Below are 24,988 nucleotides of genomic sequence, written 5' to 3'. Positions count from 1 at the left end.
AATTACAGCTTCACTATTTGAGTTAAAAAAATTCCTATCACTTGTATTTCTAGCAATTTTCTTTCGTAAGTTTAAGCACTTATTTTCACATTTCAAATAGTGTCCTATAGCCTACTTTGTGTCTGAATATCGCATTGTCACCTTCTTTCACTCTGCATTATCACCCTTTATTCCTGTTACCACAGAGCTCCCTTTCTCTTCAATTTTATTTCCACAAGACAGTCTTCCTTGCAACATTCCCCTATACCCTGCTTCTCTGCATCTTAAAACATGGCAACAGAATCTCCAATCCTTATTAAAGCTCAGTCTGATAAAGCTTCACATATGCTAATGAACATGGTGAGTTTCCAGCATTGTGTGTCTTCGATACAAATTCTGACACTGACCAACAAATTTTCAAATTAGTGAAAGGTTTGATGATCTTGCAATCAATGATTAGTAATCTTGGAATTTAACCAACAGATAAATTAAAATCATAGTATTTGTTAAAAATCTTAGGCAGGTATTAAAGCATGAGAACACTTGGTGCTAAAATTGCACCTTTGTTAAATATGAACTGATTTTTTTCTTAAAATTAATGGCTATTAAAGAGATAACAATGAAAAATCATTTTGAAGAGAATTATGAACTGAACATATACAAACATTTGTAGTTAAAGCACAATTATACTTTGAGAAGCAACTTGTAGAGATCTGTTTTCTAAACTTATTCATCATCAAAGCAATTAACAGAATTTTTAGTGAATGAGTGAGCAAGTAAAGGTGATCAGCTCCCAATTATTAATTTTCTAACCAAACAGAATGCAGTCTACCACACATATAGACTAATTTCAAATATTGTTTTGGGGTTACAAAAATAGCACTTATTTTTAGCACCATCTTTTGTCAGTATGAAAGTTACATCTCTCCAATGTTTTACCATATTTAAAATCTCATTAAATGGGATTTAATTTGAAAATGACTGACAAGTATAGCAAAACAGCAAGGAATGGAGGCTCTGTATATTTCTAGCTGAGCTACTTTTGACCTATAAACGTTACAAAGATAGAAACTTAGGAACTATAGCAATTTCTTTTAATGACAACAGTCATGCTTCCATCTTTTACAAACAATTACACCATATAATTTTTTACACAGTCAACGTTTCATGGAAATAGCATTTCTTGAAAAAAACCTTTTGCATTATTAAAAATGCAGAATTAAAAGGGCCACTGTTATTACAAACCAATTAATATCCAATGAGAAATATTTTACAGTTAGAATTTTATGAGTGAAAAAACACTTTAAATCTGAACAATGTTATTCTTGTTGAGTGCTATCTCCCTGCTGAGATTTAATTATACTTACGATACGACTTCTATCTTTACTGCAAGTTGGTGTTGGAAAATTACAAATCAATAAACACATTTCAAAAGCTGTGAAGTTAAAAACAGATTCTGTCCTATTCTTCTTATCTAGTAAGCATTAGTGAGTAATATAAAACATCCAAATTGCCAAACTGAATATTCACCTTGATACGAAAAACTTAGCAATAGGAAGATCAAAATGTTGTGATGAATTGGGAGAACAACAATTTATGTAATTTTGTGACTTACCTGCATGTCTACCATTACGTCTCCTATGGTGGGGGAGTCTAAGACCAGAGGACACAGACTCAGAATCAGAATACAGGGGTGTCCTTTTAGAATGGAGATAAGGAGGAATTTCTTTAGCCAGAGAGCGGTGAAGCTGCGGAATTCGTTGCCACAGGTAGAGAGATTCTTGACTAGTCAAGGCATGAAGGGATATGGGGAGAAGGCAGGAAACTGGGGCTGAGAGAAATAATGGATCAGCCATGATGAAATGGGGGAGCAGACTCAGTGGGCCAAATGGCCTAATTCTGCTCCTATATTTTATGGTCTTATAGTCAGGATTAAGAAAATGTTGCCCTGGAGATATCCTCAGGATAATGGATGTCTAAAATTCCCTGCAACAGTCCAAAAGGACTGTTGCACAAGGAATGATGTTGTCATGCACATGGTGAATAATGACTGAAAGAGCTGAATCAATTTCACAGTTAACATGATTTTGCCCATAAATGATCAAAAATGCATAGTGGTGAAATGAAAACATCTCTATGCAATCCAATTTTTTCGGCTGATGAGCATTCGGAAATCTACAACTTGCACAACAATAAATGAAAATCAAAACAAAAGCTGTAATCCAAAGTAAAAATATACAATGCTGGAGACACTCCAATCAGGTACTATTCATGGAAGATGGAATAATGAACATTGAACATTTCACCCCCTATACCTATTTCAGAATTGAAAAAGAGAGACAAGTTTATTTTTCAGTAGCAGAGAATGTGAGCAGTGATGGACAGAGCAAAGGGAATACTTTTGATTGAATGAAACCAAATGACTTAAAATGGAGTTAGAAATCCACCAGCTTTTCTTTGCCAGTATTACATAATATCAAGACTTTGGTGCTTGAACCATGGCTTCTCCTCTACCATAGTGGACAGAACTTTTGCCCCCATCTTATTTATTTCCCACACCTCCACCCCCAGACCCTCTCTTTCTGAACAAAATAAACAGACCATTCTTAGTCCTCTGCTAGTCCTATCAGCTCCACCAATATTACACCCTCCCTCCTCACTATCCTTTCAGCTTTTCAAAGGATCCCCTCATTAGCAAACCCCTGGTCTGTTCTTCTGTCCTCATCAATGACTCCCCTTTTTACGTCATTTATCTATGCAATTCCAAGAGACACATTACAACCTTTCACTTCCTGTCTTTCCACCATTCAGGGACCCAGTCCCACTCTTTCCAATTGAAGCAGGATACATTTGTATTTCTTCCAAACAAGCATGCTACATTCAGAATTTACAGTGTGGTTTCCATTGCACTGAAGAAATCCAACACAGATTGTGAGATCACTTTACAGACCACCTTCATTCAGTTTGCAGGAGTGACCCTGAGCTTCTCGTTGCCTGAATCTTTAATTCCCTAACTCATTCTGATACCCTTTGGCACTGTAACAATGAGGCTCAAGGAAAATTGAGAAACAACATTACATTTCTAACTGTATAAAACTCCATATAGAATTCTCAGGCTTTAGATGTGTTTTCATTCCCACACTATCAAAACTAGCCATTTTGGCTCAGTTGTTTCTCATTCTATTAATATCACCTGATGGGCTGGTCAAGTACCACAGCCTAGCAGCAAATAACACAGAAAGAAAAAAAAAATCAGAATGGCCTTTTAACTGCCATTTTAAGCTGTTTCATCTCATCCTTTCAGAACTATTCCCTTTGTTCTACCCAACAACCCCTTTCCCTCTCTAATACAAAATACTAACTTGTATTCTCCCTTTCTCCATTCTCATAAAGGTCCAAAGACCAAAATGCAAGCTGTTTCTCATTCCACAGATGCTGAATGACCGACTGAGTGTTTTCAGCATTATGTTTTTAATACCGAATAACACATTGTATTATTCCACGTTCTATAAGGGACATCAGCAAGTTCTTGCATTAATTATTAACACAAGAATCGATGGACAAACTATTAGACTAAGATCACCTTCTACTATTCCAATGGCTGCATGATACAAGTGCTGTTAATGCATAGTAATCAAACTTGGTTCATTGCAAAAAAATTTCTATGAGGCAATGAAATCCCTGTGAATCAAAGGTCCAACTACCTATTCCTCTGAGCACAATGGAGGTACTAGACATTACATAGCAAATGATTCAATGTTTTCCAATTTTTTTTTTATCTGAATTAAAAAGCCATTAGCTAACTTCTGAAAGAATCAATACCAATTTCTCCAAGGGACCAGTCTCACAAATGTAATACTTGCTTTCTAAAACATTGTTTTATTAATAAACTTCTAATTTATACTTTTAATTGTAACATTTCATTCCCACCATCTTTTCAGGTGCAGCCATTTTCTGAATATACTTTTTTTTTGAACCAATCCTAAAGTTCCAGTTTAGTTCTCTAAATACTGGAGATAACCATTTTTCCAAACTACCACAAGAATTCCACCCACCTCACGAGCAGTATCTAACTCAAGTCCCTCACCAAAACTGCAGGAAAGCTAAAGCTTACCGAAACATTTAGAGATATCACATTATAAACATTAGATTTTACAATAAAGATCACTAAAATCATATTACAGTCTCACAGTCTTATAATAACTGTAATTCAAATTTTAAAATGGAACCTGAAAAAGATAAAATTGAATTACCTAAAATTAAGCCCACCATTGTACTCAAATAGCCAGTTCCACTGCCAAGGTTCAGGAAAGACAATCCTGGCTTAAGTTTTAGTGCTTCCATAACTTCAGAGTAGATACAAGGTGCTGATAGGTGTATGTTGCCATGCTTCCAAGCCAAATCCTTATAAGCATTGTCCCTATATCCCTCCAAATAATAATCTGCACGATCGATGGCCCTGAAGGCTTGTTCCACTCTCTCAGTACGAATGTACTGGGCCTCCTTTAAGTTGTCAATTAAATCATCATTGTCTTCACCAGCACTGACAGCTCCTCCCATGGTATCTTGTATCAGGAAATCAGATCAGACCCACGAAATGTTAGAATGCAGTGTGCAATGGATAATGCATGAGCAGATGATGGTAACAGTGTATCACTTCACCAATGTGGATATTAGGGCCTTAGTACAGCATTGCAGTACCATAACAGTGTATTTCGTAGATACCTGCAAAAGACAATTGCAGTACAAGAAAATGAATAATGCAATTAAAGGCATTCACTTCACAACAAAGGATAAGATAAGGGACATTCTCCAAACCCAAATTCAATCTAGACATCAACATCTTTTATGATTTTTCTTTAAATCTCTCACAATATTGATTATGACGAGGTGCGACAGATAAATAGGAAAGCCTATGTAGCTGGAGACAATTTGGAAGGGTCGATGCACAGGAGGCTGAAAAAATGTTGATTTTGGGGATGCAGGAATGGTGGAGTTGAGTCTAGGAGACAAAGATCTGCAGCAAATAAGATCAGATACAGGTGGATATCAAGCAAAGTGTTGTCACTTGATATCCTTATCCTCCTGTACCAGATCTTTTCCTGCAAATCTGTAAGTGGAAGATAGCAGGTTGGCCAGCAGAGCATTGAATTAGTAAGGGGTATGAATATCAAAAGCACACCTGTGGACTTCAGTGGCAGACTGTGTGAAAGAAGAATTATCAGATAGCAAAGGATGTAAATCTTTGTGATGAGAAGGATATGGATCATCTGCTCAATTCAGGGTCAAACAGGATACTGAGATAATGAACAATCTACAACAGTGGCCAAGGCACCAGTGGCACAAGAGTAGAATTTTCAGTCAGAGAAATAATAGTTCCACTTTGTAATATGTGGCTGTAAAAAATTGCAGTTCATCATGTAGCTTTTGTTCAATTGTTAGCATGACAGCTTCCAGGCAGCAGCAAGAACAAGAAAACTGATGGGAAAATAAAATTCAGGATTGTCATCAAAGCAAGCTTTGATGTGAACTTAGACCCCCAAAAATTCATAAATCAATCCCAGGCATCTTGGTCAGTTTTTTTTCTTTTCAGACTGATTCATCAAGAAAAGACATGCTAACAGCTTTAGCTGCTATTTTGGGCTTAGAAATGCCCATCTTAAAAATAAATTCCTGAAATAACAGCATGTTCTTAACTTGTATTCAAGTATATCAATGAATGTTCTTTTAAACAAATAATTGACTCAAAGCTATGACAGCATTATAAAATTTGTACAATTTTTCTGCTGAAATATTAAAAAAATCATAATATATTTTCCAACCCATATCTTTGAAGGTATTTTTCCAAAAACTACTCACAATATATGAACATCATTGGCAACATTATTATGTTCTGCCCATCGTTAAATGCCCTAAAAACGATGAGGCAACTAAGAGTGAACTTTGTTGCTGTGGGTCTGCAGTCATGCTAAGGGCAGATCGTGTAAGTATGAATGATATCTTTTCCTCCAGGAGATTAGAGCACCAGATAGGATTTTAATGACAATCTAAGAGCTTCCTGGTTACTGTTACTAAGACTAGCATTGTTTAAACAAAGCCCAGATTTATTTAAATTCCCTTACTGCCTTTCTGGGATTCAAAACATTTCCCTGGTTCAGCAATCCAGACCCTGTTGCTAGTCCACTAATTTATCCACTAAACTTCAATGCACTTCTGGCCTACATGTGAACATCTAATGCAAATACCAGGTAACAATACCAACATAAACAGCAAGAGAATAATATTCTACAGAAGGTCGTAATATCCTAGACCTAGCATAGCCACAGGGAACTTAAGAAGATGACCTGACAGAGCCCAGAGTGACACAGCAGACCTCAAACTTCATATCCTGAGGCACTATCAAAAACGTACTAATATCTTCCTTCAGTTAGTCCTGACGAAGGGTCTCGGCCTGAAACGTCGACTGCACCTCTTCCTACAGATGCTGCCTGGCCTGCTGCGTTCACCAGCAACTTTGATGTGTGTTGCTAATATCTTTGTGACAGCTTGCTGGATGGCAAAGACTTTTTAAAGATATTTCAAATTATTCTGATAATGAGCAACATTTAAAAACAACCCAAGCTGTTATTAAAACCCAAAAAAAAATCAATTGATTGAAACACAAAACAAACAAAATCGTAATTAAAAAGGCTGAAAGTATAACAAATACTTTCATCTACCCACCAACCTGTAAAGCTGCTGGCAGGATGTGAAGTGTGCATGGACCTCCAATGTTCCACCACCACACAAGATAGTGAATACTGAGTTAAAAATCAAATGGTTCAAATATGCCTACATCAGGACTCTAAGACTTTTTTTCCACCCTGCACTGAAATTTTAAACATGCTGTCAGAAATATTTAATAGTAAATAGATAGCTGAGATTCTACAGGCCCCAACTCTTCTGATCACTTCATTCCACTTTTGTAAATTGGAGTTACCTCAAAACTGATTGCATCTAGCTCAAAGAAATAGTGCCAATCAAATAAAAACATTTATCAGCACCAGTCATGTGACAGGCTAGCCTTTCTACAGATAACCTTCATTAATTACAAAAAAACACAAAATCAAACTGCTTCTTGATGAGAGCAAAGTGTTCAACAAAGAGTTGGCCAGAATTCACTGGAAAAGAATACAGGCAGGGACGACAGCAGAGCAGCAATGGCTGGAATTTCTGGAAGCAATTCAAAAGGCACAGGATATATACATCCCAAAGAGGAAGAAGTATTCTAAAAGTAAGATGACACATCCATGGATAACAAGAGAAGTCAAAGCTAACATAAAAGCCAAAGAGAGGGCATATAATAAAGCAAAGATTAGTGGGGAGTTAGGGGAGTGGGAAGCTTTTAAAAATCAACAGAAAGCAACTAAAAAAGTCATTAAGGTAAAGATGGAATACGAAAATAAGCTAGCCAATAATATTAAATAAGATACCACAAATATCTTCAGATATAGAAAGTGTAAAAGAGAGGCGGCAATGGATATCGGACTGCTGGAAAACAATGCTGGAGAGGTAATAATAGGCGACAAAATAGATTCAAACTGAGTAATAAGTATTTTGAATCAGTCTTCACTGTGGAAGACACTAGCAGTATGAAGTTCCATAAGTCAGTGGGCACAAAGTGTGTGAAGTTACCATAACTAGAGAGAAGGTTCTTGGGAAACTGTAAGGTCTGAAGGTAGCTAAGTCACCCGGACCAGATGGTGTACATCCTAGAGTTCTGAAGGAGATGGTTGAAGAGATCATGGAGGCATTAATAATAGCCTTTCGAGAATCATTAGATTATGGAATGGTTCCTTAAGACTGTAGAATATCCCAAAGGTCACTCCACTTTTCAAGAAGGGAGAGAGGCAGAAGAAAGGAAACTATAGGCCAATTAATCTGACCTTAGTGGTAGGGAAGATAACCAAGTCAATTATTAAGGACAAGGTTTCAGGGTATTTGGAGGCACATAATAAAATAGGCCATGGTCAGCATGGTTTCCTCAAGGGAAAATCTTGCCTGAGAAATTTGCTGGATTCTTTGAAGAAGATTCTTTGGATTCCTTGAAGAGGATAGACAAAAGAGAACCAGTTGATGTTGTGTATTTGGATTTTCAGAAGGACTCTGACAAGATGCTACACATGAGGCTGCTTAACAAGCTACAAGCCCATGATATTACAGGAAAGATCCTGGCATGGATAAAGCAGGGGCTGGTTGCAGGAGGCACAGAGTGGGAATAAAGGGAGGGAGCCTTTTTGGCTGGCTACCGGTGACTAGTGGTGTTTCACAGGGGTCTGTGTTGGGACCAATTCTTTTTATGCAATATGTCAATGATCTGAATGATGGAATTGATGGCTTTGTTGCAAAGTTTGCAGACGATAGGAAGATAAGTAGAGGGACAGGTAGATTTGAGGAAGCATAGCGGCTACAGAAAGACTTAGATTAGGAAAATGGGAAAAGAAATGACGGATAGAGTATATTGTCTGGAAATGTAGAAGAAGTGAAAGGGTTGACTATATTCTAAATGGAGAGAAAATACAAAAAAAAACACTGAAACCCAAAGGGACATGGGAGTCCTTGTGCAGGATTCCGTAAAGATTACTTTACAGATTGAGTTTGTGGTGAAGAAGGCAAATGCAACGTTAGCATTCATTTTAAGAGGGCTATAGTATAAAAGCAAGGATGTAATGTTAAGACTTTATAATGCACTGGTGAGACCTCACTTGGAGTACAGGTGTCCCCCGCTTTTCAAACGTTTGCTTACGACACCTCGCTGTTATGAAAGACCTACATTAGTTACCTGTTTTCGCTAACAGAAGGTGTTTTCACTGTTACGAAAAAAGACAGCACGTGAAAAAGGCAGCGCGCCCCAAGCAGCCAAGCTCCTCCCCCCGGAACTGCATTCTAGCCGGCATTACTTAAACACGTGCCTGTGAGCATCTGTGCTTTATGTCAATTTATTTTGAGCATTCATTAGCAAGATTAGTTCTAAGGTATCAGAAAAGCCTAGAAGAGCTCATAAGGGTTTTACACTTAGCATAAAACTAGACATAATTAAGTGTTTCGATCGTGGTGAACAAAGTAAGGACAAAGTGAGTTTGGCTTGTGGAAGTTGACGAAGATGATGTTGAAGAGGTTTGGCATCCCATGACCAACAACTGATAGATGAAGAGCTGATGCAATTGGAAGAGGAAAGGCTAACAATCGAAACCGAATGCAGTAGCGAACGGACCAAAAATGAAGCCATCCAGAAACTGAAGCAACTGTGTGAGATCTTCATTGCAATGATTGCAGAAAAGTACAACTTTAATTTTGAGAGGGTACGTAGGTTTAGGGCATATTTGCAGGATGGTTTGAGTGCTTACAAACAACTGTATGATAGAAATATGCGCAAGGCTAAGCAGTCAAGCATACTGTTGCTTTTCAAGCCTTCCACATCAGCCACAGCAGTCGAAGAACCTCGACCTTTGACATCGAGGCAGGCAGACATAGAAGAAGATGGACCTGCCTGCCCTGATGGAAACAGATGACGATGAGATGACACCCCGGTGTCCCACCACCCCAGCCTCCAGGCTGTGGAACGATACATTGCCACAAAGAATGCAGCGGTGCAGCGGTAGCCAGGACGCATCCAGCACATCTTTAAGAAAAAAAGCCAAAATAAACAAGCTAATTAATTTGGTGCCGCCCAGCATGTAAATGTCGGCCCAGATCAGAGGCAATTGCCGATTTCATCGCCTCTGATCTGGGCCAACATTTACGTGCCAGGCAGCAGCTAATTAATTAGCTTGTTTATTTTGGCTTTTTTCTTAAAGATGTGTTGGGTGCGTCCTGGCTACCGCTGTACCCCTGCTTGCTTCACGGATCAGTATCGGTCGGCAGCCTGGAGGGTGGGGGCCACTGCACCACCCCAACCTCCGGCGACTCATCCTAACACACCATCATCAGTGTGCTCAGCACTGTCTTCCCAATTCCGGTAAGTGATACTACACTTTACATATATTATTTCTACTTTATATAGGCTGTGTATTTTTATGTGTTATTTAGTATGATTTGGCAGCTTCATAGCTTAAAGGTTACTGGACTGAGTCTTTCTGCCGAGAGCGCTTGCGTCGTGTTTCTATCGAGAGTGCTTGCGTGAGATTTTCGCTATGGAGAACAGTGTGGCAATGATTGTGGAAAAGTATTTCTACTTTATATAGGCTGTGTATTTTATCATTCCTGCCTTTACTATATGTTACCGTTATTTTAGGTTTTGTGTGTTATTTGGCATGATTGGGTAGGTTATTTTTTGGGTCTGCGAACGCTCACAAATTTTTCTCCATATAAATAAATGGTAACTGCTTCTTCACTTTACAACATTTCGGTTTACGAACCGTTTCATAGGAACGCTCTACCTTCGGATGGCGGGGCAAATCTGTACTTTGCAACTTCTAACATGCTGAAAACTATGCACTTGCTGTTATTTCCTTAGCTACCAAAACTGGCTTCTTAGTGAGATCCACTTCCTAGTTTAATGCAACTAGTCATCACCATCAACATCCAGGTAAATTTCATCTTCAGCCACTCCACACCTATACAAACTCCTCCAAATTCACAAATCCTTTCCCAAGTAAATATCCCCACTATTTATTATTGGTTGACTATGCTGGGTAAGACACCACTCAAATGCCCAATATCTGACAGCAGATCCCTGAAGCAAATAATATGTTCCAACTTCAGTTATGAAAAGAGATTATTCAATGAAAAAAGAAAAAGATTCAAGGAAGTTCTCAAAGCTTCCTTAAAGAAGTGAAATGACTGCTGAAATTCGAGGAACAGCCTTATATACAGGACGACCTTCACTAATCCGGCACCAATGGGACCTGAGGAGTGCTGGATTAGTGAAAATGCCGAATTACAGAAGGATCACTTTAAGCATAATCAGTGCCGGATTATCGAAGGAACCGGATTACAGGTAGTTAGATTAGTGAAGGTCGACTGTACTGACTTAGAAGTGTACTAAAAATTGTGGAACCAGGGAGAACACAGAATTCTTGAAGAAGGAGCAGCTGCCAGAAATCCAAGCAACACAAAAAAAAATACCTGAATTCAGCAGGCCAAGCAGCATCTATGGAAAAGAGAAAACAGTCAATGTTTCGGGCCAAGACCCTTCATCAGGACAGAATAATAATGGTTCTGAGAAACTTTAAAGAACGTAACTTTGCTTTTGAGATAGAAAACAAACAGGTGATAGATAGGGGAAGGGGTGAAAAAAAAGGTTAGATTTAACCCCTCAACCAATTCCTTCCCCTCAGCACAATCTGTGTCCAACATCCCCCTTACATACAGTTGCCCCCTCATCCTCATTTCTCATTGCCCCCCAATTACACCTTCTCCATCACCCCAAGTATCCAGGCATTCCCATTATTTTTGTGAATCAGGGACATTATTTTGTGCAGTGACGATTTCCAAAGGTAGAATTTTTTATATTTATCCTAACATGTTTTTATGAATTGAAGGCAGACAACTGCAGGTTTAGAACTTTTATTTTGCAGATGCAAATGATTCCAGGTCACATATTAATTTTAAGTTTAAGATTGAGAAACTTTTATTAACAGTCAGTATTGGAGCATGGGACCAGGCAGATTTCATCACACAACTAGCTTTAATCTCATTGACTGGCTGAACAGACTAGTGAGATTACATGAACTACCTGTACCTATTCCAGTTAAACTGAAGGAATAAACAACTCACAGACTGAATGAAGTGTACTTTAAATTGCTGAATTCAGTATTAAATTAAATCAGATGAAGAACCAGAAGAGAGAAGGGCTGAACTCAGAGAAAAATGTGATTTAAAAAGTGTAAGTAAAGTTTTTATTTGATACTTCTACATTTGTCCCAATCCTATCTTAAATGATCAGCCTCAATACCACATTAAAAAAAAATCAGGACACATACCGTTAAAGGGCAAAAGTTCTACTGTACAATTAAATAACCATGGTTGTCAAATGAGATACAGAGCATGAAACACAAGAGCACAATTAGACTATTCAGTCCATCGAGTCTCCTTTCCAATTATGAAGCCAAGAGAAAAGGTACACACAAATGCAGAGTAAATGAAATATCAGAAAGGTTGAAAGGTAACAAAGAATTATACCAAAAATAATCTGTACAACAATGATAGAAATAATTTCAAGAATTTAACTTAATACCAAAGGTTTCAAGAAATACATTGAGACAGATTAAGTAATAATGTGGATAACATACTGAATAGTTGAAACAGAACATAATAGATCTTAAAAAAAGTGTAACAGACTTGCTGAGTGAACACTTAATGCTCCTTTCCACAATGAGCATAAGGTCTACACATGATTTTCCATAGTGAGTTATTAATTCCTCATCTCTAGACCTCAGAACAACAAATTAAAATAACTGAAGGAGAATAGAAACAATTAAATGACAATAAACACAAATTATTAAAATTGATTGCACAGAATCACTGAATAGTACAACCCCAAAAAGAAAAGCCATTTGGTGCATCATGCCCATGTCAATCCTTTGGTAGAGTTATCTGGATACTCTTGCACATTACTCTTTACTGAAAACAACATACATTGTCAACAATGTATTCAAATTCCTTTTTAAAAGCTACTACGTGGCTTCCATCTTCCTATCAGATGATTCCTATTAGTATCTTAGACAGCAACTAACAGCTGCGCTTCAAAAAGGTTTCCTCATGCTGTCCCTGATTCTTAATGTCAATAACCTTTAAGCTACATCCACTGGATATTGACAGTTCTGTCACTGGAAGAGTAAAGAAACATCTAAATTCAGATTTTAACACTACTTTCAAATCTTCAGTACTCTGCTTTAAGAGCAACCATCAGCCTTATGTCCTGATGAAGGGTCTTGGCCCGAAACTTCAGCAGCTCACTCTTCTCCATAGATGCTGCCTGGCCTGCTGAGTTCCTCCAGCATTTTGTGTGTGATCCGTCAAGTCTTTACTGCATCTGCTGAAACCTTTTGATTTCTACTCAAACTGAGGCCTAGTCACCATTTTATAAAGATTTATCACAATAAAGAGATGGATTCCATGTATTTTTGAAAACATTCTATTGCCCTAAAAAATTTCTGCATTTACACCTACTCAAATCCATCTTTTACTGTACTGTGAGATATTCTGATATGGCAATGAAATTAAATGTTCTTCCTCCTATCAAATGATACTGCCATTTGTCAGCCCAGATCTAAATCATCAGTCCAGATCTGATTGAAATCTTCATATCCTCCTTGGAGGTTTACTAATTCCACAATTTCCATATTTCTTTGCAACACAGGAAGAGATCATTCTGGCCACAGAGACTACAGTGGCTAACAGAACAATACTATTTTCCAACTAATTGCCTTAGAGTCAAACTTGACACATTCCCATCGATTGTATAAGCCACAGTACAATGGGACGTTCTTTAACAGTAGGCAATTCACAAATAAATCCACACACCTTCAGGATATAGGAGGAAATTGGAGCTACCAGGGAAAACCCATGCAAAGATGCAGACAGCACACAACTCGAGGTCAGCATTGAGTCCAGGGTTGCTGAAGCTGCACGGCAGCAGGTCCATTAGTGAAGACAAAGAAACTGTCTTTTCTCTTCAACTGCAGATACTGGAGTCTGGAGCAACAAGCAATTTGCTGGTGGAATTCTGCAGATTGAACTGTATTTGTAGGGTGGGAGTCAGAGGTGGAATTGTCTATTATTATCACTTCCAATATCCTCGTATTTCTATATGTAATAACATTCTTTGCTCTCAAGACATTACAGAGTGCTCATTAGCAGCTCTGCACATAATTACAAAACATAATTAAATTGGCAACTGGAATGTACACTCTGTGACAATTTTATTCAGTACATGTACTTGTTCATGCAAATATCTAATCAGCCAATCATGTGGCAGCAACTCAATGCATAAAAGCATGCAGACATGGTCAAAAGGTTCAGCTGCTGTTCAGACTGAACAACAGAATTGAGAAGTAATTGGACTACAATTTTTTTCCCCAAGTGTTGCTTTCTCAGAATCTTTTTCTGTTTATGATAGACTGCTTGAAGCTGAACACAAATATAATTGCAGACTCCTTGTATAGTGAATATAATATGTTTAATTGCATAACTGTGCTGACCCTTTGCAATGGTTAACCTAAGCTAAAAACGTTTTGTTGATGATTTTCATTTGTACTCAGTGTCGGAGGCTTCTCGCTTAGTGTCTAACAATAATCAGCCAGTAATGGTGCAGCCCTGATACCGTCTCTCCGTGACTGTAACGTCCTTACAAAACCTTTCATCACGCTCAAAATTTGCAGGGAAAAAGACTAAATGGGAATGCCGAAAATTAATCTTTTGTGATATATTGCACAGTATGCTTGAAGCACGTTGTCAACCAACTGCAAGTAGTTTGGCGTTCTGTTAATTGCCAAGAAAATTTTCAACAAAATCCTTGAACCTTCCATGGGATTTTCTCCAGTCCCAATATAAGTTCTTCAAATTGCCTGTCATCGATAACCTGTTTGATTTGTGAATCAGCAAAAATGCCTTCCTTAATCTTGGCACCAGTTATTCTGGGAAACATGTCCCAAATATCAAACTCCTTCACCTGTCCTGCCATGCACCATCTGTCCTGCCTAGGCATGCCTGGACAAGATAGAAAACTTTTCAGCTTACATTGTGGGGATTTTAATTGACTTGAATTATGAATTGAAATAACAAATATAGGTGATTTTTAAAAAATGGTGTGTGAGAGGGAAATTTTATGGTGATTTTCATGATCAGCGGCCCTAAATCCACAAGATACACCAAAAGTATTCAGGAAGCAAAATACTTGTCGTTCAGTGTTATTGGTGCCAGATTTGTATATCTCAGAAACTGCTGATCTCCTTGGATTTTCACACACAAGTGTCTAGAATTACACAGAATGGGGCAAAAACACCTTGAGAGGTCACAGCAGAATAGTCAAGACTGGTTCAAGCTGGCAGGAAAGCGACAGTAACTCAAATAGCCACATGTTACAACAATAGTGTGCAGAAGATCTCTGAATGCACATGCAAACTTTGAAGTGAATGGCCTACAGCTTCAGAAGACCATGAACATACAATCAGTGACCACATTATTAGATAAAGTAGGTACCTAATAAAGTGGGCACTGAATGTATTTCATATACTTCATTTGTATAGCTTTGTCCGAACCCAAAATTGAATACTAAGTTTTAGGAAAAATATGTTTGAAGCATTAAATTCTGAGCAAATGTTGCATATTTAGACAATTACCTGGAATAGGTAGGTTGCCTTATGAAGAAAAGTTGAAAAGGCAAAGCTTGTAACTATTGTTTAGAAGAACAAATGGCAACTTGATTTAAATAGGCAAGATCCTGAGGAGTCTTCTATCCAAGGAGATGGAAGAGTGGATTCCTTTTCTAGTGTAATCCAGAATTCAGGGCTGATGTTTAAAAACAAGGGGTACTCACCTGAGACAGTTTTCTCTAACAAAGGTAGGAAACTGACAGGTCTTTGTTACCTTCTTTCTAATGCAAATAGGATCTCCGCATATATTAAAAACAAAGGTGGATGGATACTTAATAAACAACCTGGTGAAAGATTACTGCAGGTCAATGGAAGCTTACCAGCAGAGTTGTATTCGGCTCCAACTGGATCTAAAGGAAGTGTATAAAGCTACGCTTCTGGCAACAGCATGTCAGGCTCCATGAGATAGCACATCATTACTCTCAACAATAAGCAGAAAGTAAATACAGCGGACATCAGGAACTAGAGACCCATTTCACTGCTGAACGTGGACTATAAGATTTTGTCCAATGCCATTGCCCACTGGATCAACTCTGCTCTGGGTCAGGTGACCCACCCAGACCAAACTTGTGCTGTACCAGGCAGCAAAATCTCTGACAGTTTTAAGCTCCTCAGGGCTTGGACCAAGAGGGTTTGACAGGACATGACCCACCTACATAATGGATGGGCTGTCTAAAATGTCTTTTTTAAAAAAAAAACGGAGTAAGACAATACATCCAGGTACTCTACACAGATGTACTGTATGTAATGTGCAGCCCAAATTAATGGCTGGGAGACAGACAGTATCCCATCAATACTGAAGTTAGGCAGGCTGTCCATTCCCTCATCTTGTTTTTATACTGCACCGAACCCTTTGCCAAATCCAGCAGAAAGGACAAGAGCATAAAGGGCGACACTGGTAGACAGTGGTGGAACGAAAGTCAAAACCACCCTTGATGTCATCAATGATGCACAAATGTCGTCTTCTGCTCAGATCCATGATCACAGATTCTTCAGTATCTGCAACCAGTTTGAGTTAGGATCCATGGCCAGGATCAATCACAGGATGAGCGAGGCCATGCTCTTCATTAACTGGCCAAAACCAATCAAATAAACGTCCACTTCAATGTCAAGTCTGACTAACTGAAAATGCTAGGGATCTGGTTTGGAGGGGCTGAAGCAAGCACTGAGAAATGCTTGGATTAGGTTACAAAGATAAAAACAAAAATTGGGCATGTTGAAATTGGGAAGAACTTGGTTATTAGGTACGATATACTCTCGGGGTTGGTGGCATGTCTTGTTTCCCACTCCTCTGCCTCAGTAATCACCTGGGACATCTTCCAGAATCAAAATCATTTTCTTGTGGGCATTGGTGATCCCATACCAGACTGTGATGCAGCCAGTCAATATACTCTCCACTACACATCTATAGTAGTTTGTCAAAGTTTTAAATGTCATGCTGAATCTACACAGACTCCGAAGGAAGTACTGGTGCTGCCAAGCTTTCTTCATATTGCACATGTTGGGCCCAAGACGGGTCCTCCAAAATAATAACACCAAAGAAATTAAAGTTGCTGACACTCTCTACCTTTGAGGACTGGCTCATAGACCTCTGGTTTCCTCCTCCTGAAGTCAATAATCAGTTCCTTAGGTCATTGTTATGACACTCTTCAGCCAGATTTTCAAACTCAGTCCAATATGCTGATTTATCACCACCTTTGATACAGCCTGACAGTGGTGATGTCAGCAAACTTGAATAAGGCATTGGAGCTTTGCTCAACCACACAGGCATAAGTGTAAATTGAGTAGAACAGGGGCTAAACACATAGCCTTGTGGTGTACCTACTCTGATGGAGACCATTGAGATGTTGTTGCCAATCCAGACTGACTGGGTCTGCAAGTGAAGAAATTGAGGATCCAAATACACAAGGGGATATTGAGGCTAAGGTCTTGAAGCTTATTGATTAGTTTTGAGGGAATGATGGTATTGAATGCTGAGCTGTAATCGATAAAGAACTTCCTGATGCATGCATCTTTCCCATCCAAATGTTCCAGGGTGAAGGCTGATTTATACTTGTGCGTCAACTCGACGCTGTAGGTACAGCATCGCCGCGAACCCTACGCAGAGCCTACGCAGGAGCCTACGCCGTAGCCTGACGTGCACCTCTCCCAAAATGTAACTGCGCGTCGCAGCAATGCAGACCACAACAAACTGTGATTGTTCTGCTTGGTAGCATCGCATTTCCTCCTACGCTGCAATAGCTTCCCATTGGGCGATTGAAGGGCAGGGAAGGAACTCTGGCTGCAATGCTTTCTATAAAGCTTTACGGACCTCTGAAATTATGGAGGACACATTTCGTTTTTATGAAAAAAGACGCTCGCTTTAAACTTGTTTACCCTGATAAAGACTACCATGACCATGAAGCCTTGCGCGGGCAGGTATGTGCGCATGCGCAACGTGCGCGAATTGCAGAGCGACACAGACACACCAATGCACAAGTATAAATGCTCAAAACGCACGTAGGTCACTTGCGTAGGTTACGGCGTCGAGTTGACACAGAAGTATAAATCAGCCTTGAGTGAAGAGCCAATGAAATGGCATCTCCAATAGACAAACTGAAGCAGATCTAAGTCACTTCTCAGGCAGGAGTTGTTACGTTTCATCTCAAAACAATTCAGTGTGGATGTAAGTGCTACTGGGCAATAGTTATTGAGGCAGGTCACTATTACTGTACAACAGCCCAGTAGGATAGACACTGCTGCACTACCTGTTCTTTGTGAAAGCATACTTGCAAAGAAACACTTTTAAACACATATGTCAGGCAAAGGTCAGCGCAGAATGCCCTACAGATATTGTAGGACTCTTCAAAACATCCGGCAGAATGCCTTATTGCCAGATCTAATCAACAAGCATCACTTAGCCGGTGCTGAAAAGGACCATCAGAGTCAGATTCTTCCTGTATAGATGACATATCTTTCCCAATTCAGGCAGTCTTCACAACGACTGCTATGGGGATGATATAGCCACCCACCTCTTTGCAGACAGTGGACTTGTAATGATGGGTGAAGATGGATGAATGGGCCATGTCCTGGTCCCCCAGCAGCTTCCATCCCCATCCCCTGTGTAACAGGACTCTGATCTACAGGCTCTTCTTGGGGATACATAACAAGTGTTACTAGCAAGTGATTAATTCAGCAAAAGATGCCATAGATTCTACTAGCACAGTGAGATTACAGCAGACTGGCACATTCCAGGTTGCAGGAGTACATACTGAGCGATGAACTGAAACTCAGCATAGCCAATGCCAAGTCTCTAAAGGGAAGCACCACAATCTAGGCTCCTTCCACTACCAAACACAGAGGAACAGAGTTTGGGTTGCCTCAACAACAATCCCTCCTTGAACAATGAAAAGGGAGCATCCCTCCTGAGGGCTACATAACTGGCATTATTATTGGATTTTTAAAAAAATGTTTACTCTACTGAATGTAACTGTCATGAATGGAAAAGCTTCTTGCAGGGCTTTCTTCTTTCGTATTTATTTTTTCTGAAAAAAAGTTTATACATTTGAAATAGATTGGAGTGCAAAACTGAGGTTTCAATCAAATTAGCAATGATTTTACTAAATAATAAATGAGGAGGAACTTCCTTAGCCAGATTGTGATGAATCTGTGGAATTCATTGCCACAGACGGCTGTGGAGTCCAAGTCATTGGGTACATTTAAAGCTGAGATTGATAGAGATAGGGAGAATGTAGGAAAATACCGCTGAGCGAGATTATCAGTCATGATAGAATGGCAGAGCAGACTCGATGGGCCAAATGGCCTAATTCTGCTTCAATGTCAGGTTCGAGGGGCTGAGTAGCCTACTCCTGACAATGATTCACCTGTTCACATGTAACTTCATTTCTATTCATTTAGAATGTTGACTTACTTTTCAAAAAAGTTGAAGATCTGAATATAGTAGATGCCTCTCAAAGTCAATGCTACATCCCCATTGTGAAAGGTGGAAACGAGTGAGGCCGGCTAATGGAGCTCTGGTGAAGCTGAATAGGCCAATCCCCTGTACAGTGGATGCAATGGATTGGAGAAGTGTTGACAAAATCCAATCATATCATTAACTTTAGAGGTCAATGGAGACAAGAGGTCATTGATGGCCTATGCTCCAGTTCAGAGCTAAGGGCCCAAATACGTAAGATATAGTAGTCACTGAAAAACTATACTGTATAGTAGATGAATGAAAACAAGAGAACAATCTTAAAGTCTATCTATTTAGAAGTAAAATTGGAAAGTACTTTTATCTGTATCAAGGAATAGAAGTACATAGAAAATCAATAGAATACATGTTAAAAATGGCTCTATTAAGTAATGATCTACAATTATACATCACCTTTAAAATAACAATAGTCTGAAAGCATTCCAATAATGCTTAAACAAAATTTGACACTATTTCATGTAATGAGAAGCATGAAGTGGTGAAAACTGCATGGTCAAAATAAAAGAAAATGCACATAAGGTTTCTGTACTTTTAAAGAGAAGGATCCCAAGGAGTTTAGGAGACAATCTAAAATAAAGCTCAGTAGATATTCAAGTATATAGTTACGAATTTTCAAGAATTAACATTCAGGAAGACAGAATTAGGCAATGCAAAGAAGGTAGAAAGTGAAAGCTCTGAGGGTATTTGAAAATAAGCATGGAATATTTAAAACCAATGTATCACCAGGTTAATCTTGGACAGTAGACTGAAATGGATAAACAAAATGGGATACAAATACTATTTCAGATGATAGTTAGGGAAAGTTCAGGTAGAATACAAACAATGGATCAAAAATAACAAACATAATGGCTTTATTTCTTTGGTTAATGAATTTCAAAAACCTACTAAAAAGTAATAACAAGTTAAAGGCTACAAAGTAATCAAGAACTGTTCGTGAAATAGGAATGAGCAGCCTCAGCATACATGTAGAACCAGGTAGGATTTTAAGATGGTATTGCAAAACAGCACATTATACAGGAAGTTGTGCAAACTGTGCCAATGCAAATATTCCAGACTGAAATCAATAGATTTTTTTTTGAAGTTATTACAAAATATTATAAGAACGAGTGATCCAGAACTATAAAAGGCAACTAGGTATGACTACGGAAGGCTATTTTCAAGTTTACAAAAAAAAATTCTGATTGAGGTTAGAAGCACAATTGGATGCAAGTCAGCATTGACAGGGTTTGCAAGCTATTACTTCCAACAAACCAAAACCTATCATGGATGGATGTACAAACATGAGAAAATCTGTAGATGCTGGTGTCCTTCTTTCACCATTCACCCATTCCTGTTTCCATCTCTTATCTCACCTCCTTACCTACCCATCATCCCCCTTGGGTGTTCCTCCCACTTCCCTTTCTTCCATGGTCTTCTACCTTCTAGCAGATTTCCCCCTTCTCCAGCCCTTTATCTCTTTCATCAATCAACATCCCAACTCTTTATTTCACCCCTCCCCCTCTCCTGGTTTCACCCATCATCTACTACCTTGTACTTCTTCGTCACTTCCCCCTTCTTGCTCTGATTTCTCAACTTTTATTTCAGTCCTGATGAAGGGTCTCAGACCGGAACCTTGACTGTTTACACTTTTCATCAGATACTGCCTAGCCTGCCGAGTTCCTCCAGCATTTTGTGTGATCATGAATGGCTGTGATGCTTCACTCCCAGATGAGCTCAATGCCTTTTATGCATGCTTTGAAAGCGAGAGTAAAACTACACCTGTGTGAATCCTTGCAGCATCTCATGATGCTGGGATGTCTGTCTCAGAAGGCAACATCAGACCATCTCTCAAGAGTGTAAACCCTCACAAGGCATCAGGCCTTGATGGTGTACCTGGTAGGAATCTGAAAACTCGTGTCAACCGACTGATGGGAGTGTTCAAGGACATCTTAAATGTCTCAATGCTGTAATCGTAGGTTCCCACCTGCTTCAAAAGGACAACTATCATACCAGTGCCCAAAAAGACCGGCATATCACCCAGTGGCACTCACATGTACTGTGATAAGGTGTTTTGAGAGACTGGTCATGGCTAGAACCAACTCCTGCTGAAGCTCAACTTAAACATTTCTATGTAGAATGTTTAGGTTATCGGCCTTTGTAGGAAACAGAATTTTGTCCATTTCTGTTACATTCTGTCCAGATTTTTTGCAAATAAAGACATGAATTAAGCTATAAATTTGGGCTCCAGTTATCAAATACCATATAAACAACACTTCAAAACTCCTTGAGGTGTTAGAGGAAAAGTTAAAGTAAAACATTTAGAAGTGTAGTTATACAATGTTCACTAAACAGTTGACAGTGGTGTGCAAGATCAAAATACTTGCCCTTTCAATTTGTCTACCAAGAGGCTATTTGTAATTAGAACTCTTCAAAGATGTAAAATTATGAAAAAAAAACATAATAAACAGAAGTGTACTGCAGAGTTCATCTAAAGATGTCCAAAAAATTTATGAATGAATGTAATTTTCCAACCCCAATATCAATATCCTTTCTGTAGAGTCATTCCCACGTACTTTCTTCAGTCACTCCATTTAAAGGAAAAAACAACAGTTTAATAAACACAAGTGCTGGAAGAACTCGTCAGGTCAGGCAGCATCAATGAAGAAAAAGTGTCAATGTTTCCTGATGAAGGGTTTCAGTGCAAAACATTGACTCTTTATCCCTCTTCATAGATGCCGCCTTACCTGCTTAGTTCCTCCAGCATTTTGTATATTACAACCTCGTCAAATCATGAGTTCTTCAGAACACACTGAAAACATGATCATGTAAATAGGTGCAATACTCCCCTCCTGGGGGAAAAAAAAAGTAGTTTTCTTTAAAAGAACAAATCCTCATTTTTCAAGGCATCAGATGCAAACATATTAACTACTTTTGTTTCCTCCTTCTTTCATTCTACCTATATAAAAAATACTGATGCACACAAGCAACTTACTCCAAATAAAGGTGCAAAATAAATAACTGCTACATACTGGAAAAATTCCTCTAGTATACAATTATGGGCCAGTGTTCTAAATATAGAGGCATCTCGGATAAAGGGCTTGTTTTTCCCCCTAGAGTAATCAGTACACTGTTTACCTTCTGTAGTACCGAACAGTAGGAATTCTCCAATATGCATGCCATGCAGGAAAACTTCATGATGGAAACTCACATAAAAAGATATTTGATATTTATTTTTCTTGTCACTGGATGGGCAGAACTCAGGACTTGGCTCATTTTCTATTACTATGCGCAGTCATTCTTCTTGGAAATGTGGACAGTGATTTATTGGCAAACTGTTCGACTGAAGGTGCCACTTTGCAAATAAATACAATGCACAATTACCAGCAGGTCACTGAATAACAACTGAATTCTAAATTTAAAAAAAAATCTTCACTGGCACTTCAGAGCTCGCACGATGAAATGAACTAAATTAAGTATTTCACACTAGATGATGTTTACCCAAGTCAACGGCATTTTTGGTGCCCTGCTGATTATAAAACAGCTTTTAAAAATTACGTCAGCATTCGGGCTGGACTGCCATGTCACATATTTTCAACAACATGTAAACATATCTTCCACACGCTTGGGTTTTTAAAAAAGTATCATGTGTTTTAACTTGAGGAATAAAGAACGCAAAACTCTTAAGATTTGCGATTAACAATAACATTATCGTCTTCAGTACGTAGAAGAATTAGGGACCTAAATGAAAATAATACTTGGGGAAGGAAAAAAGAAATATCCCTATCGTAAGTCCTACTCCGACGTTGGCCAACAACACAGTGACAAGAAAATTCTACACGTTCTTGCTGTAATAACAAAATAAACAGAACGCAGTCGTCAAAACTTTTCATCGAATGCACACAAGTCCCTTTAAAGTTTAAAGGGCGCCAGCCACTTTTGCGATCCCTGCTACTTCGATTCAACTAATCGTTTTAAGGAAGGTCGAGACTAAAACGTTACAAAAAGTATCGACCACAACAGTAGCAAGAATGTTTTAGCCTGTACACCTCGAGCAAAGTGCCAAATCTTAACACCGCAGCCAGACAAGATCAAACACAACAAAAAAAAACAGCTGGTCACGGAATGGCAACACAAAAGAGGAAGCGCTGTGTGCAGAGCTCACTGCCTCTCAGACATCCTGCCGCGACTCAAGACAAAAGAAGCCGGCTTAGCTGCGGTAGGCGGTAACGACAAGTCCGGCCGCCACTTCGGTGCTCCTTACTACCGAGAGTGTATGTGCGTATGGGGGGGGGGGGGCTGCCAGCGGCGGACCTTTCCGGTACTAGGCCACCAGCTGCCGTCCACGGTGGGAACCAACGATACCATCCCCTTATTGGAAGTGAAGGGACGGGGGTGGGGGGAGAGAGCGCAGAAAGAGATGGGGGGGTTGTAGTCGAACCGGGGATCGGCGTCGCCAACGCAGTGAAAGCAGGGCGGATGACCAGAGCTGCCCAGGAGAGCAAACACGGCGTAGCTCACTGACGCAGCCTGCCTTTCCTTCTTTCCCACTGTCTTTCGTCCACCCCCCACTCAATCCGCCCGCCATCCTCGCTCAACCCACTAACCGCTCGCTTGGTCGCTCTTACCGAACCAGGCCGCTCTTGAACAGCTGAGGATGTAAACACTGCGTCACATGACGGCCACCGGAGCTCCGCCCCTTTACCCTGCGCTGTACGGGTCGCTCTGTCCCGCACGGCACGGGCACAGCACGCTCAAGCTCCGCCCCCTCTACCCGGCTGCCGCTGCGTCCCCCTGCACCTCTTCACTTGTACCGGATGGTCGGGGTTACGACGGCTTTTCACACCAGTGGCACTACAGGAATAAATTGCACCTCTTTACCTGCTGCTTGGACCAGCACTAATTCTCAAGGCCGGAGAATTACAGGTTAAAGATCTGCCCCTTTACTGAGTACTGCATGATTTGGCTGTGCCTTTTGGAACTTTGGACTAGCTGAAATATGTTCTATGATTTACCTGGCACAGGCCTTCATGCACACCCTCCCTCCTCCCGACACAGCACGTGTATTGCATTAGATATGATCCAGTCTTTTCCCAGCAGTCCATGGACTGACCCTTTGCAGAAATAATAACTTCTTCTTACCAAGCACTGTGTCTCTTGGATCTCTTCCTCATCAGCATGGGAGTCCATGAATCACCTAGCCTCCCCTCCAAACCAACCCCTCCCCTTCTACCTCCCCTCCCTCCAATCCCACCTTTACCTAGCACTGCATGCGTTTATTTTGCCCTCCACTGTACTGGCACGGCATGGAAAAAGTCCTTTGCCTTCTCTGAGTATGAATAAACTCCATCTCTTTCCAGGGCTAAATGCTGCCCTTAGACTGCACTGCTTTTCCAAATGCTGGACAGAATCAGTCTGCTCAATACTGCATCAGCAATTTTCAAAGAAGTTCTGCCTCTTTCATGGTACTGCAGGGTAATACTCTGGCCTCACAATAGTGACACTGTAGAAATTATGTCTTGTCTTTTTCCCAACACTGCATTAATGAATAAGCTCTGGCCCCCTACTTAACAATTAAAAGTCAAAGAAAAATTTATTATCAAAATACATATATATCATTGTCTAATACCCTGAGATTCAGTTTCTTGTGGGCATCCACAGTAAATACAAAGAAACAATAAATTAAAGGAAAAACTGCACACAA

The 24,988-nt window shown here is 39.6% G+C and overlaps 1 protein-coding gene across 1 annotated transcript in view; it reads right to left on the bottom strand.

The window, feature by feature from the left end:
- pcmtd1 (protein-L-isoaspartate (D-aspartate) O-methyltransferase domain containing 1) overlaps nt 1-24,001 on the bottom strand; it is a 99,927-nt gene extending 75,926 nt beyond the window's left edge. Inside the window, exons 1-2 of the mRNA XM_072254960.1 lie at nt 23,913-24,001; nt 4,233-4,704 (exon numbers count right to left, since the gene is read on the bottom strand). Coding sequence (XP_072111061.1) covers nt 4,233-4,539 — 307 coding nt within the window. The 5' untranslated portion in view covers nt 4,540-4,704; nt 23,913-24,001. The remainder of the gene's footprint in view (nt 1-4,232; nt 4,705-23,912) is intronic.
- Between the last annotated feature and the right edge of the window lie 987 nt (nt 24,002-24,988).

This window comes from Mobula birostris, chromosome 1 (assembly GCF_030028105.1).
Source record: "Mobula birostris isolate sMobBir1 chromosome 1, sMobBir1.hap1, whole genome shotgun sequence".
Classification (NCBI taxonomy): domain Eukaryota; kingdom Metazoa; phylum Chordata; class Chondrichthyes; order Myliobatiformes; family Myliobatidae; genus Mobula; species Mobula birostris.
This window is presented reverse-complemented; position numbering and strand designations above follow the sequence as displayed.